The 17,530-nt window shown below is 51.0% G+C and overlaps 1 protein-coding gene across 2 annotated transcripts; it reads right to left on the bottom strand.

The window, feature by feature from the left end:
- Positions 1–1,910: 1,910 nt before the first annotated feature.
- FOXRED2 (FAD-dependent oxidoreductase domain containing 2) lies at positions 1,911–17,082 on the bottom strand. Of its 2 annotated transcripts, XM_008583860.1 has the most exons (9): positions 16,397–17,082; positions 14,329–14,580; positions 13,911–14,180; positions 12,823–12,989; positions 9,130–9,295; positions 7,267–7,508; positions 5,900–6,070; positions 2,444–2,551; positions 1,911–2,117 (listed from the first exon to the last, which is right to left on the bottom strand). In XM_008583860.1, exons 1-9 carry the CDS (start codon positions 16,921–16,923, stop codon positions 1,966–1,968), a joined length of 2,055 nt encoding a protein of 684 aa, XP_008582082.1. In that variant the 5' UTR covers positions 16,924–17,082; the 3' UTR covers positions 1,911–1,965. The 2 variants fall into 2 exon arrangements, with proteins under 2 accessions (XP_008582082.1, XP_008582081.1); XM_008583859.1 differs by lacking the exon at positions 1,911–2,117 and having other exon boundaries at positions 2,123–2,551.
- Between the last annotated feature and the right edge of the window lie 448 nt (positions 17,083–17,530).

Here is a 17,530-nt window from a genome sequence, read left to right as displayed (position 1 = left end):
GTCGCGCCCGTACCGGACTGAGACCGGCCACGGGATCGCAACCCTCGGTGTTGCTCCCGCATCTTGCTCAGCCAGTGAGCGCCGGTCTGTATGTGGGATCCGAACCCTCGGCGGGAGCGCTGTCGCGCTTCCCAAGCGGCGCACTGTAGCAGTGCGCCACCGGGCCGGCAATTTTGGTTTACCTGTAATCTGTATGAAATATGGTAAATCCAATATCCTGGGATTAGAAAGAAACCTTTAACTTAGAAGTTTCAGCCCTGTGCAAACCATCCCAAGTATTATCATGGGGTAAGCAATTCCTCCCAACAGGACAAGGCTGTGGGAGTTTCATTGCTGTAACTCTGGGAATGACTGGGGAGCAGAGTCTGCAGACAGACAGTGGGGCCAGGTGGTTAAGGGAGTTTGGACCTAGCCAAGAGGGGAAGAGGTGTTCCCATGCAAGGGCTTTGGTTCCAGAAAGCCCATGTCCCTGAAATTCTTTTTTTTTTTTTGGTGGCTAGCAAGGATGAGCTGGGATTGCAACCTCAGACATAACAACCACTTCCCAGATCAAAATCTTCCAATAGTTTCTCATGGTATTTAAAAATCCAAATTTCTAATCATAGGGATCTGAACCTACGACCTTGGTGTTATAAGGTTGCACTCTAACCAACTCAGCTCACCTGCCAGCTCGTGTCCCTGGAATTCTGAGCAGATACATGAAGAACTAGTAAGAACCAGTGAGAAAGCAATCACCTATGATCCTGGGCTTTGAAAAATTACTGTGATTATCTCATGTACAAATGCTTTCCCATGGTTTACTCATTTATAATGAGACTAAACGCCTGGTGGGAGAGTGCAGACTCCTGGTGAGGAAGGACGATGAAGAGGAGCTGGAACAGCTAAGGGGACCAGGAACTAAATTCATCATTGTTACCACACAAAAGAATTTATAAATGTCTTCTTGCACACCATGAGCACAAAGGGGTGCTCACTGCAGAAAGGCAGCAGGATAACTGTTTTACTGAACCTGACTGGGCAGGTCAGAAGCAAGGCATGGTTCAAGATACCAGAGGGCAGGGGAGTGGTAAGGGATTAGGAAGAAAAGAAGACACAGAAGCTGAAGATTCATCAGGGGGTGCAATCTTGTGGAGAGAGCAGCTCCGAGTTCTGCGGCTCAGGGAGAAACGTGCTTAGATAAAATGCCTTTGCAGGAAGCTGTCCTATCTCTGCACGATGACAGCCCCCTGGTCCTATGAAGATAAACCAGACTAGCCCTCCTGGATTCCGTAGCCAAGTCCAAACCCTGTTGAACATGGGGTGGGAAGGGCGAGGCAGCGAGTGGGAGGAGTGTATCACAGACAGGGAGTCCTGGCTGTGGGCCCTGAGAGTTACTCAACCTCTCTGAGTGGGTGTCTTCAGCAGCAGTCTGGGGGCCAACAACCCCACCTGTCTATTTCAGTTGTTGAGTATATTAGAACTCTTTTAAAGTGCCCAGCACAAACCCTTATGAAGATGAAGATGGATTTTACCACGGGCAGGATCCAGGTCCATCTGAAGTGTAGACCAGAAGGAAAAGGGGCAGATGGGCACTTGTGAGGGGCCAGCCTGGTGCTCAGGGACAGTTCAACTGGAGACAAGCCTGGCTCACCCTTGCAGAGGATGCCTTGCTGCTGACCCTGCCTCTGGGCACTGGGGGACAGGAACAGCAGGGGAGGAAACCACCATCGCTGCATTTTAGGCCTCGTGCACACTCCGTGTTGCTTTGGTCCAGTCACTACAATGATCTGAGTGGTTTGGCAGTCAGACATCGGGGGCATCATGAGGCTGCGGGGAAAGAGGGCTGATTGTGGGCCTGGGCGGGAGAAGCCCAGCCACTGTGCCCACATCCCAACAGGCCACAGTCAGAGCTCCTCCTTGNAGGGCTGATTGTGGGCCTGGGCGGGAGAAGCCCAGCCACTGTGCCCACATCCCAACAGGCCACAGTCAGAGCTCCTCCTTGTTGCTGTCAAGGGACTGGACCAGAGATCCTGGAGCCAGGTGGTGACCTACTGGCTCATGGTCACCTGGCTGCTGGCTGCTGTCCTTCAGGGGCCTGTCTGCAGTGGCATAGTCCCGCAGGAGCCTGCTCTCCACGGCTGCATTTCAGGCCTCGTGCACACTCCGTGTTGCTTTGGTCCAGTCACTACAATGATCTGAGTGGTTTGGCAGTCAGACATCGGGGGCATCATGAGGCTGCGGGGAAAGAGGGCTGATTGTGGGCCTGGGCGGGAGAAGCCCAGCCACTGTGCCCACATCCCAACAGGCCACAGTCAGAGCTCCTCCTTGCTGCTGTCAAGGGACTGGACCAGAGATCCTGGAGCCAGGTGGTGACCTACTGGCTCATGATCACCTGGCTGCTGGCTGCTGTCCTTCAGGGGCCTGTCTGCAGTGGCATAGTCCCGCAGGAGCCTGCTCTCCACACCGTGCTGCCGGAGGGTCTCGGTACTCACAAGCCCCTGCATTCTCATGTACCCCTGCTGGCAAAAGGGTGGCAGCTTCTGGTGTGTTAGGGCGAACAGAAAACAGGACTCTACATCAAAGCAAGAAAAGAAGACTGAGTCAGGCTCACAGGTGTGGGCAGAGGTACAGGAAGAGGAGGTGCTGATGCTAGGGGTGTGGGCTCACCAGGGGCCTGGCCCAGTGCCCTCCATCCCTTGAAACTGGGACCTGACCTTTCTGGGCATCTCATGTCCAACCTGAGTAGGTCATGGATCTGTGACCCTCCCTGACTCTCCAGAAACAGGAGGCTGCCTTGATATTTTGGAAGAACAAGGCTACAAAATGAAAAAAAAACACAGAAATGACTCAGCTCCCAGAGATCAGGGCCTAGCAGGAGGCTCTGCATGGGCCAGACTGGGGTGGGCCCCTTCGTGAGCAGACCCCGAGCCTTCTCTTCTGGAAGCTGGCCCGAGTGTGGCTGGGAACCAGACTCAGTGACTGTCAGACCCACTGTGAGCTCAGAGCTGCCTGCAAAGATTTATTCTCTCTACGGTGTTTGCATTGCAAGTACTGTGTGCAAAGTTCTGTTCTAAAGACTGTGGGGATAGAAAGATAAAACAGGTAAACCCTGGGCCGGCCCGGTGGCGCACTGGATAAGTGCGCCGCTTGGGAAGCGCGGCGGCGCTCCCGCCCGAGGGTTCGGATCCCACATACAGACCGGTTCCCGCTCACTGGCTGAGCGAGGCGCGGGAGCAACACCGAGGGTTGCGATCCCGTTGCCGGTCCCCGGTCCGGTACGGGGGCAACACTGAGGGTTGCGATCCGTTGCCGGACACGGAAAAAAGACAAAAGACAAAAAAACAAAACAAAACAGGTAAACCCTTATCGCATCACAGCAGGAAGCTGGTGCATACTTCATGTTCGCCCAATCACAAAGTGACCGTGGATGCTTATTATTTAGAAATGTGGAGAAACAACCAAAAGAAGCTATGAGAAGAGAGAGGTCATTAGAAGAACCACAAGAGCTAGATGTAGTGCCTTCTGGGGAATGAGAACACAGGTAGGGAAGGTAGGAAAAAGTCTTCTAGCCAAGTACTTATATGATTTTTGAAAAATCAGAAGAGATGAAACAGATAAGGGCTCCATCTTCTGAGGGACTGGGAGACAGGATGGGAAGACGGGGTGTCAGAAATGGTTGGAGTCCTTCTGTAACCTTGGACAAGACTTTTCACATCCTAGAGCCCCTTTATCTCAAGTAAAAAGTGGGTACGTTACGAAGGATGTGGTGAGCCTCATGTGGGTGACCAGGCTGAAAGGTGCTACCCAAATATTACCTCCTATACACACACAGCATGGAGGCCCCCTGGCAGGACAGGTTGTGGCCCTCGTCTGAGCAGGGAAGAGAGCTGGTGCCAGGGAGGACAGCAGAAGGGCAGCAAGGTGGCCATTTGGCAAGCACCCCCTTCTGATGACATCACCCCTTCTGCAGGGTCCAGGGACACAGAGCCCAGCAGAATGCGAGGCCAGAACTAGCTGCTGCACATCAGCTAAGGGGGTGGAGGGAAGCCCACCACTCTGCCAGGTGGCCTTCTGTTGGGAGGAATCTCGGTTCAAGGCAGTGACACATAGTGACCTGTACTGTCGAGCAGTATCTGGGATACAGGAGGTTAAAGGGCTTGGGATGATGCATTGGTGGGACGTGTAACTCAGGGTGGGAATACACTCCCTAATATGCACTGGCTTTTTTGGGTACTCTCGAATCCTCAAGGAACAGGCAAGCATTTTAGAGCTGAGGACTCTGGACCTCTACCATGTAATTTCATGTATAAGTGTATGATCAAGATCAATAGTTTGCAGACTGCTAGTATTTCCAAGTTGTTTAGCTCTGGCTGTATGAATTAACTCTGTTTGAGCATCTGCACTTATTTAGATTATTAAAACTACTACTGTCTCAAGTCCATAATATAGTCCATATTATATACAGCCATATTTCAAAGCAGATTCAGGATGAAACAAGGACACACTCTCTGATCTGTAGGCCAGAGTTGGTCTCTAACCTGACTTGCTGTGAATAGTGCCTGATATATGACAGGTGTTTAACAGATGAGTTCTCAAGTACAACAACAAGGAATGGATATTCTTGGATATTCTAAGCATTTAGGGGTTTAAAAGACAAAAATGTGGCTTATTTCTATCAATTGCCCCTCTACATCATTGGACTTCTCTCCCCAAGTCCCTCTTGGGGTTTGCTGTCAGGTCTGTCTTCCAGTCCACCAATTCTCTCTTCATCCCTGTCTAATGGACTGCTAAATGTTTACACTGAATTTCTAACTTCCAATTTATTATTTTATTTCCAGAAGTTCTATTTGAATCTTTCTCAAAACTGCCCAGTCAATTTTGGTAGTTTCTACCCCTTCATTATATTTTCAATAATCTTTTCAATTTCTCTGAATATATTAAACATACCTTATACTCTGTATCTGACCATTACAACACCTGCAGTCTTTGTAGGTTTGATCCTATAGTTTGTTGTTTCTGCTGACACCCCCTCATGGTGTTTTGTGTCCTTAAGTGCTAAGTGAGTCTTGACTGGGAGTTCATGTTTCTTGGAACTTTATCTGTGGGAGTTCTTTGAGGCCTAGTTTTAAAGTGTATTTCTTTTCTTTTTTTTTTTTTTTTTTTTTTTTTTTTTTTTTTTTTTTTGTCCTTTTTTTTTGTGACCAGCTGCACCGCGCTCAGCCAGTGAGCACATCACACCGGCCATCCCTATACAGGATCTGAACCCGCGGCGAGAGCGCTGCTGCACTCCCAGCGCCGCACTCTCCCGAGTGCACCACGGGCTCGGCCCTAAAGCATATTTCTTAAGAGAAGATGTGCATCTGTTTCTGTGACTTCTGCACCACAATGGTAGTGTGAAGTTGGGTGAGTGGGGCCTAATGGCTGGAAATTCTCAGGGGACTTTTTTTTCACATTTGACCCAAGGCCAAAATGTGTGCATCTCCCCAACTCCCCCTTGGGAGTGTTTTTTGCCTTCTAGTTTACCTACTGAGATCCAAGCTGTATTTGAGGGTCTCTAACTAGACCTCCCACCTGCTCTAGCTTTGTCTTCCCATCCCAAGGCTGGTTACTTAAAACCTAGGGTGTAGGATATCAGTGGATAATGATCAGCAGATATCTCAGGTCCAGCAGTGGTTTCTGCTTTTCATTGTATCTGGTTTCTGGGGAGTTCCCTCATTTTCCTGCCAGTTCTTACATTATTTTTACATGTGCTGTACTGGTAGGAGGTTTCTGTGAACATATGGTCCACCACATTGTAGGGAACAGGAATCTGAGGTTTGGATATCTAGATACAGGTCCTGAAACTCCACAGACATGGATCTATCTGGCCTCTTTTCAACCTCTAGCTCAGTCCCTTTGTCCTTCTGGGAACTTAAGGTACCTGCATAGAAGCTTCGCAAATCGGTGTCCAAACAGTTCTCCAGGAAGCGCCTCAGAGGTAGAATGTGCCCAACTGGGGCAGTCCAGTCTGTCAAGAAGTCTTCCACGATATGGTGGATGGCTGCAGGCCGTGGCAGGGGCCAGTGTGCAGGGCGGAACCTCACCTCCTGTTCTGTGGGGAGGGGAAAGGGGCCACATTAGGGCCAAGAGGCTGGGCTTCCCGTCCTGGAACTGACACAGTGCAGATCCTAAACTTCTCCCTCATTCCCTCATGCTTGGCTTCCCTGATACACATCTGCACTGGGCTGTGGTCAGCTTGCTCCAAGCCATCTTCAAATATTTGGAAGCCTGACATGAGAAAGAGGAAGTAGACTTGTCCCTTGTGGTTTCAGAGGGTAGTACTGAGACTAATAACTTGAAGTTGGTGTTTTTCTGACTCACGTGGGCTGACTCTACTGCAGCTGCTTTAAAACTGGGCTTTCTGTGAGAAGACTCAAGGGCCTGTACTGAAGGGGATCTTTGAGGTCATCTAGTCTAGCTTCCACCTGGTGTGGACTCCCTTCTGTGGTGTTCCAGGCAGATGGCCATTAAGCCATGACTTGACCATCCTTATACTGGGGAGTTTGACTCTAGGAGGTGATCAATTGCACTGCTGGACAGCTATTCATGGCTTCTCATATTGAACACAGACCTGCATTCCAGTCACTTCTACCTGTTGATACTACCCCTGCCCTTGGGACCAACCCCTATTTGGACTACCCTCCTGTACTTGACAGCCCTTCAAGTTCTAAAGCAGGAGATGTGTCCCCTAGGTTATTCATTTATTGGAAGCTCTGTGCCAGCACTGTGCTGGACTCTGTGTATCTTATCAGGTTTATCTTCACGCAATCCTATAAGGAAGGTACATTGTTATCCCCACTTTACAGATGAGGAAGTTGAGGCTGAGAGGTCACAGAGCGATGAAAGGATGGAGCTGGGAATTTCATCCAGCTTTTCTATGCTGTGTTAAGCAGCTCCAGCTCCTTGCCCTGTTCTTTCTCATATTCGGACTCCAGATCCCCCTTCTCCCCACCATGGTTGGCCTCTTTTGTAGACACTGCAGCATGACAGTGTCTTCCTTACTATGTGGTGCATGGAGGAGATCATGGCATTCCATGTGCAGCCTATGCAGGTCGTGAAACAATGTTTATCATTCTCAGACCTTCTGCCCTTGTCTGGTCTCTAAGCAGAGTCCCCCAGTGGTCTCCCTTCTGTCAGCTGAAGGTGTTGTGTAAGGGCTTATTGGTGACAACTCTATAAAGAGCAGGGTCTGAGGAGTGCCACCTCCAGAGAACCCATGTTCAGGGGGAGAGCAGAGAGCCAGCTCACCGGTGGGGAGGTGTCTGTAGTAGTAGATGACAGGATGGAGGAAGTTAGACTGCCAGGCATCTTCTGTGTGCCCCACAGACCGGTCATAAAAGAAGACGTCCTTGTCAGGTCCAGAGAAATTTTTGCCATACTCCATAGTGATGATGAACAGCCCATGCCTTGCCTTCCTTCCTGTGAGGGTCTCCAGCTGGGCCAGCATCTGTATGGGGAACTCCTCCAGGTACTCAAATGCTGTGGCATTCCTGGAGAGAATGGCAACGCAGGGGGAAGACCCTCAGTGCTGTGGCAGAGGGGAGGGGCATGTGCCTCTCTCCCTCCGAGAAGCGTCAATCAAGCAGTGCACAGACTTGGATCGGCTCCACACCTCACTTGAATATTACTGGTACAGCTGAGCTCTTGCATGTGGGATAGATTCCAGAAAACTCTGTGACCTGAAATGGATGTATGGGAAAAGAGTGTTCCGGGCTGAGAGGACAGCAGTGGAAAAGCCTTAAGGAGGGAGTGAATGCCTTGCTGCATTCAAGGGACAGGAAGGCTGGTGAGGCTGGAGTGGTGTGAATGAGGGCAGAGGGCAGGAGAGGGGTCAGGGCACTTTGGGTGAGAAGGGAAGGCACTGGCCACTGAGAGCACTGAGCAGAGATGAGGTCAGTGTGACACAGGTTTTAAAAGGCCCACTCTGGCTGCTGTGTCGAGAGCAGACCCTGGGCCAGAAGTGGGAGCCGTCGTCTTGGTGTAGGTGAGAGAGGCTGGGGATCTGGACCTAGGTGGTAGTGGTAGAGCCAGAGAGAGCTCGTCAGGTTCTAGACATAATTTGAGGGTAGAGGTGACAGGATTCGCCCTTAGTTTGAATGAAGGGTGTCATACAAGAGAGGGGAGTCAAGGATAATGCGAGGTTTTGGCAGTGAGTGCTGCTGAATTTCTCGTGTGTCCCTGAGCTTGGTGTGCAGTGGCACTCTCTGGCTTTGGACCAGGCCATCCCTGACTGAAGTTCCTTCCCCTGCTATTCACCTGCCACCTGTCCTCTCAGTGCCCTCCCCAGTCCTTCCCTGCAGGCCCTTCTCCCCTGTACTCTGTACTGTTTCCTTCTCAGGAACTGTCCATCCTCTGTGATCTGCCGCTGATTACTAGGTTGATAAGGATCATGACAAATGTGGTCCTAGCCTGAGGGAAATAATTTTTAAAAATCTTTTGGGGCTGGCTGGTTAGCTCAGTTAGAGCAGGGTCTTATAACACCAAAGTCAAGGGTTTGGATCTCTGTACTGGCCAGCTGCCACCACCCCCCATCTCCTCCCCCACAAAAAAAGGCAAACCAAAACAAACAAAGGCATAGAAATGTTTAATTTTGTTGTTTGGCAGCTGGCCAGTACAGGGATCAAACACTGGACCTGGTGTTATCTGCATCATGCTCTACCCAACTGAGCTAACCAGCCAGAGCTCTGAAGGAACTAGATCCACAATGCTGGTACACTCCTAGTGGCCTTGTTTACTGCTCATCTACTTACTGCCTAATGCTTTCCACAAGTTACCTTTGCTCCTTCTTTCAATGCTGCAGAGTAGGCATTATTATCCCCATTTTGTAGACGAGGAGAAAAGGTAGGCCCAGAGAGGCTAACTAACTTGCCCAAGTCTCACAGCAAGAAAGTGGTAAGCCCGGGATTCACACCCAGGACTGTCTATCTGCAGAGCTTGTGGTATTGATTTCACTGATTTATCCCCCCAAATAGACTGTTTCCCTGCTGCGGGCTTCATCTTAGGGAGGAACGACTGGGCTACTCCACACCTGGAATAGGAAGAGAAGTGCTATGGCAGGGTGTGCGTGTGAGGCAGAGCGGAGGGGACAGCAGGGTGGGGATGGCTACTCACTCCTTCAACAGGATGACATCAGCCAGCACGCCAAACATCTGGTAAAGGCCAGAAGCCTCGTTCACACGCCGGATGATGGAGTTGGTCAGCTGTGTGATGGGGTGCATGGTGGAGGGCCAGGCAAGGCCATGGTGGCGGTGCTCCAGGAGCCGGTGAACAGCACGCACTGCAATGACCAGGGGGAGGAAGGGCCCACTGCACCTGAGATCTTATCTCTGATCACCAGGGGGACATATGGGCCTTGACTTCTGTGCTCTTCCAAAATTAATCCACAAAACACCCAAATCCAATGAAGGCAAGGACACAAACAGATGATTCCCATGAAAGGAAACTCACTGGGCCCATAATCATGGGAAAAGATGTTCAGGAATCCAACAGCTAGAGAAGTATGCCTGGACAAAGGGAACAATGTACACCAAGTAAGATTCTGAGAGAGCCAGGCACCTTCTGACAAGCAGGGTTGGTGTGGAGAAGAGGCAAGGGGAGAGACAGGACCGGTGAGCTGGGGCTGGCTGTGCAAAGCCTAGTGCCAGGCCAAGGAGCTGGGACACTTCCCATGGAGATGGGAGCCACTGAAGAGCTGTGAGCAGAGGAAGGACAAGCTTTTTGTTTAAAGAAAGGTTGTTTTGATGGGTACCCTGGCTTCTGGCTGGAAAGCCAGAGAACAGTGGCAGGAAAACCAGTCAGGAGAGATGAAGTGGCCTCAACTCAGGTGAAGGTGAGGCCGGGAAGGACGGGAGAGTGATTTAGGAGGGGAACAGAAAAGGCTTCCAGCATGTCCTATCTTCCATGCTGTGGAGGTCTGTGCCTCCATCTTTATCTTCCGTTACTTTACTCTGCTCTACTGTCTTCTACTTGTTTCTCCTGGGATGGTTTCTCAGCTGAACAATGAGCAAGGTCCAGGCAGACCCTACTGTGTACATCTGCACTGTCCCTCTCCCTCCTAGGGTCCTCAGCTGCTCAGTGACCACATAGTTGGCTGCCTGTACACCCAGGATTGTTCCCCATTTGCCTGAAGCTTAGTGGTTAGGTGTGAGCTTTCTAGCTGGACAGGTGCGGATTCAAAATCCATCTCCGACATACACTGGCTGGATGACTCTGGACAGGATACTTAACTTCTCTGTGCCCCAGTTTCCTTATGTGAAAACGTGAGTTGAAATAACAGAGTCTGTCTCATGGGGCTGTTGTGAGGATCAGTATGTAAGCTGGAGAAAAAACAGGAGGCTGAAGGAAGGGAGATGGGGCAGTATCTGCCAGGACAGTGGATGTGGGGAGGGCAACCAGCCTGGGAATGGCATGAGGGTTTCTTTTTTTCTTTTCCTTTTTGTCTTTTTTACTGACCGGTAACGGGATCGCAACCCTCAGTGTCGCGCCCGTACCGGGGACCGGCAACGGGATTGCAACCCTCGGTGTTGCGCCCGCACCGCGCTCAGCCAGTGAGCGGGAACCGGTCTCCACATGGGATCAGAACCCTCGGCGGGAGCACCGCCGCGCTCCCAAGCGGGGCACTCTCCAGTGCGCCACCGGGCCGGCCCCGGCATGAGGGTTTCTTATTGGGGACACACAGCTGAACTGACAGACTCTTCTCATTCTCTGTGTATGTGTGCGTGTATATATTCAATTTGCAAATTGGCAAATAGTTCAGTTTACAGACGGCCAAAATCCTCTCCTCTCCCCAGTTTCCTTCCCTGACAACACACATGGGATATAAACTATATCGTCTAGAAATCAACAGCAAAACATGATTATCTTTCCCTGCCAAACTGGAAGGAGAGTGAAATGTAGAAGCTAGCATAAAGGCAATGCAAGTAAATATGGAAATGTCAGAATGCAGGATGCAGGACCTTCTGGTTCTTATGGAAGAATTAACTGGCCCATGTAATACCTGCATGCAGTAAAGCACTTGCCCAACGGCCTACGGAGCTACCCAGGGGCTGCTGTTGGCAGTGGTGGTGAGGCTGCTAGTGGGACACTTCAGTGTTACCCTCCTGTTTCCAAAGGCACGTGTGGATTCAGCAGGGTTGGGCAGCTAATTTGCAGGACTCCTTAAATGAGTTTTTTGTATGCCCAGCAACAGGAGCCAGAGACTGTCATTCTTGAGCAGTAGCTGGCAATGATGGCCAAGCCTGACACCATGGTGCCCACCCAAACCTGCACTCTGGAGGCCGAGGAGTGGCATCTCTCCCACAGAGAAACATGTCATGCAGGTTTTTCCATATTGTCTGGGTTTGTTATCCTCATCTTACTCTTTATACTAAAAAAAATTCCACTAAGTTAAAAGGAAAAGGAAGTAGAAAGGAAGAAATGATTGGAAAAGAACTACCAAAATTTTAGCTGGATATCTCTGAGGGGTGTGATCACAGCAGGTTTTGTTCTCTTCTTTGTGTTATTTTGTATTTTCCAGAATTGTGACAATGAGCATTACTTTTTGTGACTAAGTAGGGAAAGATGGAACTATATTTAGAGAAAACTTGCACATTGAATGTCTCTGGGCATTGAATGTCTTTTGGGCAGTAGAATAGCAGAAGGTAGTAGAGTAATAGGCATTACTCTCCTTATTCCCTGTGTTTTCCAGATTTCTGACGATCAGCTATAAGTTTACTATGATTTCATTCTTTCAGATGGACTCACCTAACTGAATACCAGGTATCTGAGTGAGTTTCAACAAACTCTGTGTCCTTTCCAGAGGTTAATGATAGGAAAGGAGCACCTAATATTTACAGAATCGCTTCTCTTTACAGAAAAGGCACTGGTTTGCTTCCTACAGAAGAAAAGACCCTTGTAGAAAGTATCTCCTGAGAAAGGGCCTGGGTCTTAATTCCTGTGATGGTGAGAAAATCACCAAAACTCTGAGCCTCAGTTGTTTCTTTAGAAAAATGAAGATTTCATACCCCCCTGAGCAGGGTCGTGTGTTCACCGTGCTTAGCCCACTGAAGACAGTTGATACGCGTGACTTCACCTGTCCCTTGCTTTGTTTCCCATCTATCCTTAAAATCTCACAGCACCAGTTTCTGGTAGGGGATTATACTTGTGCAATAAACGGAATTAAAAAAAAAAAAGATATTTTAGTATTTTATATGCAAATATTCTCAAGTTAGCAGAAAATTTATACTTTTGGTACTGAGAATTTTGAAAAAGAATCAATATAATCCAGTTGCAATTTTTATTGAAATGCGTTGGTACTCAAAATGTGTGTGTGTGTATGTGTGTGCGTGTGTGTGATGCTTCTTAGCTGCACAGTGCTCAGGTGTTACCTTATTTAGCTCTCACAACAGTGACATGAGAGCATAGTTTGCCTCATTTACATCTCTGACATTAGGGATGTCCAACAGGAACTTAGAGAGGTTAAAGCTTCACCTGTAAGACGACCCAGCTGGGGAGGAAACCAGGTTAGCATTCCTCAAGCTTGGCATTCTTGCCAATGTGTGGTGTTTAACCTGCACAGGGCTTAAGCACATAACTTGCCACCCCCAAATGTACCTACTTTTACACTTTATCTGATACTTTTCTAGCCCTATCCTCAGATCATGAAAACCCACTGTCCTCTACCCTAGATAGGGAATTTATGACAATCAACTATGAATAAGCAACGCTTTTACTGCTTCTGGAAATCAGGAGTGTGTTTATAGGCCCTGGAGATAATGATGGTGGTTCTGTGTGGGGACAGTGGCCCCCTCTCTCAGCCAGGCTCACCTGTGTATCGGAATCCATGGATGAAGCCGCCAGCAGATTTCCGGTAGTCCACCGAGTGGCTGGCGGTACCCAGGATAAAGAGACCCCGGCTGCCTTTGGACTCATAGCTAGCTCGGATCAGTGGGTACTTCTTGCCAAACGCACTCCCTGAGTTGAGTCTGAGGGACCTGTGAGTGGAAAGGGTCGTTAATAAAAGTAGCTGCCGAGTATGAAGCCCTTATCCCAGTCCTGGCACTGGTGGTGCTTCACATTCCTCACCACATTTAAACCCCACCATGGTCCTAGGAGGTGGGGACAATCACCTCCATCTAGTAGATGAAGTAACTGAGGCTTAGGGTAAGGACATGGCAGGTCAGGGACAGAGCCAGGATTCAAGCCTGACTCAGGGCTGGGCTCTGGACTAAGACTGGTTCCTGCCATCACCTGATGAGAAAGGACAGGCCCTCCAGCTTGTCCTCTTATGCTCTGGTCAGAAGGAAAGTGAGAGACTGGACCAAGCCTCACTGGTACTGGACAGCCATGCCTAAAGACTGGGCTCCATGAAGCTGTTCTTCAAAACAGTCATAAATAATTTTAGCAACTCACATTTTATTGAGCATATAGTATATGCTGAGCATTTGCTTATATTAAACCTCACAACAACCATAGAAAAAGAAACTATGAATCTCATTTTAGAGATGAAGAAACTGTGGCGCAGCTTGGTTAAGTAACTTCCCCAGAGCTCACAGATGTGGGAAGCAGAGAACCTCATGCCAACCCCAGAGCCTGTGCTCCGAGCCACTATGTCATGCTGCCTTTCAGCAACTCCCCTCTGCGTTCTGTCTGAACTCGCCTTTCCATCTTGCAGGTGCAGGTGCATGACGCAGATGAAGATCTGCTGCTGCTGCTCCAGGATGGAGGGCCACCTGGGTCCCACAGGGGACAGAGAGTCATGTCCTGGGAGGGAAACCAGGCAGCACCCACATCCTGCTTAGGGTGCTGTCCTGAAAGCCCTGTTGCTGGCCCACTGAATGGCCACTTTGTTCCCCCAGGGAGGGGTCAGAAGGGGTTTCCTAAGAGATCCCAGGTCCTCCCCCATTTGGACTCACATATTGAAAATGGAGAAGTCAAAGTTCCAGCCCAGGCAGCGGATGACCCGGTCATAGGCCACACGCATGGCAAAGTTGTCATTGTCGTCCTGAGGGAGGGTGATGGAGTCGGCGCTCTGGTTGGTGTTGGCTTCCTCCAGAAAGAACTTCAGGGTGACATGGAACTTGCCATTGTGGTCCTTCAGGATGGCCAGATCCGTGAGGTCAGACTCGAGCAGCCCATCCAGGGACTTGAGCTGGTAGGTGTCCAGCAGGCCATTGTTGATGGCTCTGAGGCCCCAACAGAAAGCAGATGGAGGGAAAGGAGACTCAGAAGAAAGGGTGGTTAGTACAGCTGGGGCCAGGAAAGGCATTAGGGGAGGTTCTTCCCACATTTTGGGCTTATAGAACAGAAAACACAAGCAGGAATAGAGCATACCTGAGGTCTCCAACATAGTGGGTGGCCCAGGAGAGCCGGACTCGGGACCGGCTCAGCATGTGGATGAAGTTTGTGACACCCAGGATGTTCTCTGCTGTCTCAAAGGCGGAGTTCCCACGGCCCAGGATCAGCACATTCTGACCCACAAAGTCCTCAGGGTCTACAGACACAGACTCATAACCCTCCACATGTTCGGAGCCAGGGAAATCAACCTGGTTGGGGACTGACAAACCAGTGGCTACAAGAAGGACACTGCAGGGGGGGGGACAGAAAAAAGAGGGCTCAGTCTCTTAACTATAAGACCACTAAGAGAAAATCAGTCTCTGGACCCACCTGCCTCACCCCAGCTGCTGGCTCCTAAAAGGAGAGGACATTCATTTGTTCATTCATTCACTCATTCACCTATTGACCTATCCCAGTGTACCCGAGAGACCTTAGCTACCCTTGCCTCTCACGGAGCTCACAGTCCAGTAGATACATTTTCAACACTGTACTGGGATTATACCAAACATTTACTCTCTGAATGAGGATGATGTTATAAAAAACTGAATAAATCACTTAACTTTGAACACAGCAGTCAGACAAGTATCGCCACCGGTGATGAAAATGAAACCTGAAGCTCTCCTTTCTGCTTTCTGACTTGCCTGGCAGACGCAGAATCTGCGGAGCAGGGATTCTGTACCAGGCCCTATACCAAGTGTGTTTGTGTATCATCATCTTTGCTTTTTTTTTTTTTTTAAAAGACGACCAGTAAGGGGATCATAAACCTTGACTTGGTGTTGTCAGCACCACGCTCAGCCAGTGAGCTAACCAGCCATCCCTACATGGGATCCGAACCTGTGGCCTTGGTGTTATCAGCACCACACTCTCCCAAGTGAGCCACGGGCCGGCCCATCATCTTTACTTTTGAGAGCAGCCCTGAGCTGGTGTTACATGGCCTGCTTTATAGGTGAGGACACACTGGCCCTGCAGGCCATGGCCTCAAGGCTCCTAAGAACAGCAGAGCCAAAACCTGACCACAGATTGGCCCAATCCCAAAGTCCTGCTCTCCGTGTCGCTGGGGATTACAATCCAGTGGTGGGCCGCTGGGGAGCTCAATCCTGCCGGCCTGCAGAATAATGGATTGACCACGGGGTAGTTTCAATAAACATAACTTGTGCAGCCCCTATCGATCCTTGTTTTCAGACGCTCATTCTTCTGCTATATCTGATTCCCTCCACTGTAGCACAGACGCCTAAGGTGCAAGTGGCACAACGCTTTGTTCCCAGGGCTGTGACAGGCAAGGAGCAAAGCTAGGCCTCCAGCAACAGGCATGAGAAGACGATCTCTGACTGAACACCTGCCTGGAGCCAGGTGCTGTGCTGATGACCAGGAAGAGAGAGGCAGTCTGGTGCAGCAGAAAGAACACAGCTTTGGAGTCGGGAAGATCTGAGCTCAAATTGCCAGTTACTCTACTTCTCTGAGTCTCAGCTCTTCATCTGTAAAATGGGGATCAGTGAACCTCCCCACAGATTCCTTGTGGAGATGAAACATGTTGGGGGTAGTCCACACAATATTAAGCTGTCTCCCAAGCCAAAGAAAGCTAAAACTGACTGCTTGTAGCACTGCCTGTGGGCCTTCCATCTTCTTCAGTTCTGAAATCCCACTGGGCCCATCTAACGCTCGCAGGACGTTTGGTCCAGCATTTCCCGGAAGGTATTTTGGGGACCCCTAGTTCCAGGAGATGGTCTACAAAAAGGCTTTTGTGGGCACACAAGCTGTGCTTCTGCTGAATACTTTACCCAACACTGGAACATCACAGTGAATATGAAGATGTTAAAGACTGTCAAATCCTGGAGAAAAGATGAGATTAGTATTTTACAGACATATTTGACCACGATGTTTTAAGGACACTCTTGGGAAACGATGGCTGAGCTGAACCTCTTTGCCCTGAATTTCAGTGGGAACAAGGAGTGTCAGGAATGTTCCTCTTCTCTCATTCCTCCCACACCTACCTGCCAACCGAGGGGTGCCGTTTGTCTGACAAAGGCCCCAGCTTCAGCGGGGGCTCTGGCACCCGGTTCCTTACCTGCACTGGTATGCCTGGCCCTTTTGGTCGGTCAGGGTGAAGTAATGGCCATTCCAGGCCTGCTGATCTTTGTCCAGTGTGACATGGGTGATGGCTGTGTCGTAGAGCACGTGCAGCCCCAGCCTGTCTGCGAAGTCGCCCAGGTAGCGCACCATGTCGCCCGCATCGGGGAAGTAGGCACGCGAGTAGTGTCTGAAGAGCAGCCGGGGGTCGTGGCTGAGCAGAGAGTTCCAGTCGTGGCGAAGGTTGAACTCGGCGTTGGCCTTGCCCGTGTGCCGCTTGTTGATGCTGATGAGCTTGCGGTGGCGGGGGTAACGCGTGAAGAAGCTGCCCGGCCCGGGGGCTCTTTCGAACACCGCGTAGTCCCTCCCGGCCCGCTGCAGGAAGTAGGCCATCTGCAGGCCGGCGGGCCCGGCGCCCAGGACGCAGTAGTCCCGGTGAGGGCGCCCGGAGAGAGCCGGGTGCAGGGCGATGGTCAGCAGCAGCCCCGGGGGGCCCCACAGCGGCGCCGCGGCAGAGAGGCCCATCCTGCGGCAGACCAGAGAGGTGACACCTCGCACCTCAGATGGCCCCGGGAGGTGAGGCACAGGCCCAGAGCCCGGAAAGAGGCAGGGGCTTCCCGAGCTCGCACAGCAGCTGGGGCAGAGCCGGGCCCCTCACCCGAGGACCTCGGGGCTCACTTGCCACGACTCCATCTTTTCAAGCTGGGATCTGGGGCTCCCCGCAGGGGCCCTGAACCCCTCCATCTCATCTCCTTCAGCGTCTCCTTTCCCAGGGGCGCCCGCTCCCTTCTCATTGCCACTCATTGCCATGGTAGCCTCCACCCTAGGGAAGGAGAGGGTGTCGTCCCCCACAGTGTCCCCGTAATTTGAGGGGTGCCCCACACCCCTCTGGGGTCCTCCCCAGCTAGACCTTGCAGACACTCACTTCTCTTTGGCCAAGCCCCCCGCCCTGGGGCCGGAGCCGGCGGGAGGTGTGGCCTGCAGGGCCCCGCCCTCCTGCCAGGTGCCGCGCGCTCCAGCCGCCTGGGCCACGTGACAGGGATGCCCCGGCACACCTGGCGCCCTCTTGCGGGCGCGGATGCCCGCGCGTGCCCGCTGCCCAGGCACGCAGCTCCCGCCTCCCCGCCGCCGG

The sequence above is a fragment of the Galeopterus variegatus genome, unplaced genomic scaffold (genome assembly GCF_000696425.1).
Source record: "Galeopterus variegatus unplaced genomic scaffold, G_variegatus-3.0.2 Scaffold3067, whole genome shotgun sequence".
NCBI classification, from domain to species: Eukaryota; Metazoa; Chordata; class Mammalia; order Dermoptera; family Cynocephalidae; genus Galeopterus; species Galeopterus variegatus.
This window is presented reverse-complemented; position numbering and strand designations above follow the sequence as displayed.

What these genes read in the sequence shown, in the direction of transcription:
- FOXRED2 (XM_008583860.1), bottom strand. Translation starts at nt 16,923, where the DNA reads ATGGGCCTCTCTGCCGCGGCGCCGCTGTGGGGCCCCCCGGGGCTGCTG. An exon ending in GACTTCTCCATTTTCAATAT is followed by an intron (nt 12,990 to 13,910) that starts GTGAGTCCAAAT and finishes TTCCACTCACAG; the next exon opens with GTCCCTCAGACTCAACTCAG. An exon ending in CTACAGACACCTCCCCACCG is followed by an intron (nt 6,071 to 7,266) that starts GTGAGCTGGCTC and finishes CCCTCCCCACAG; the next exon opens with AACAGGAGGTGAGGTTCCGC.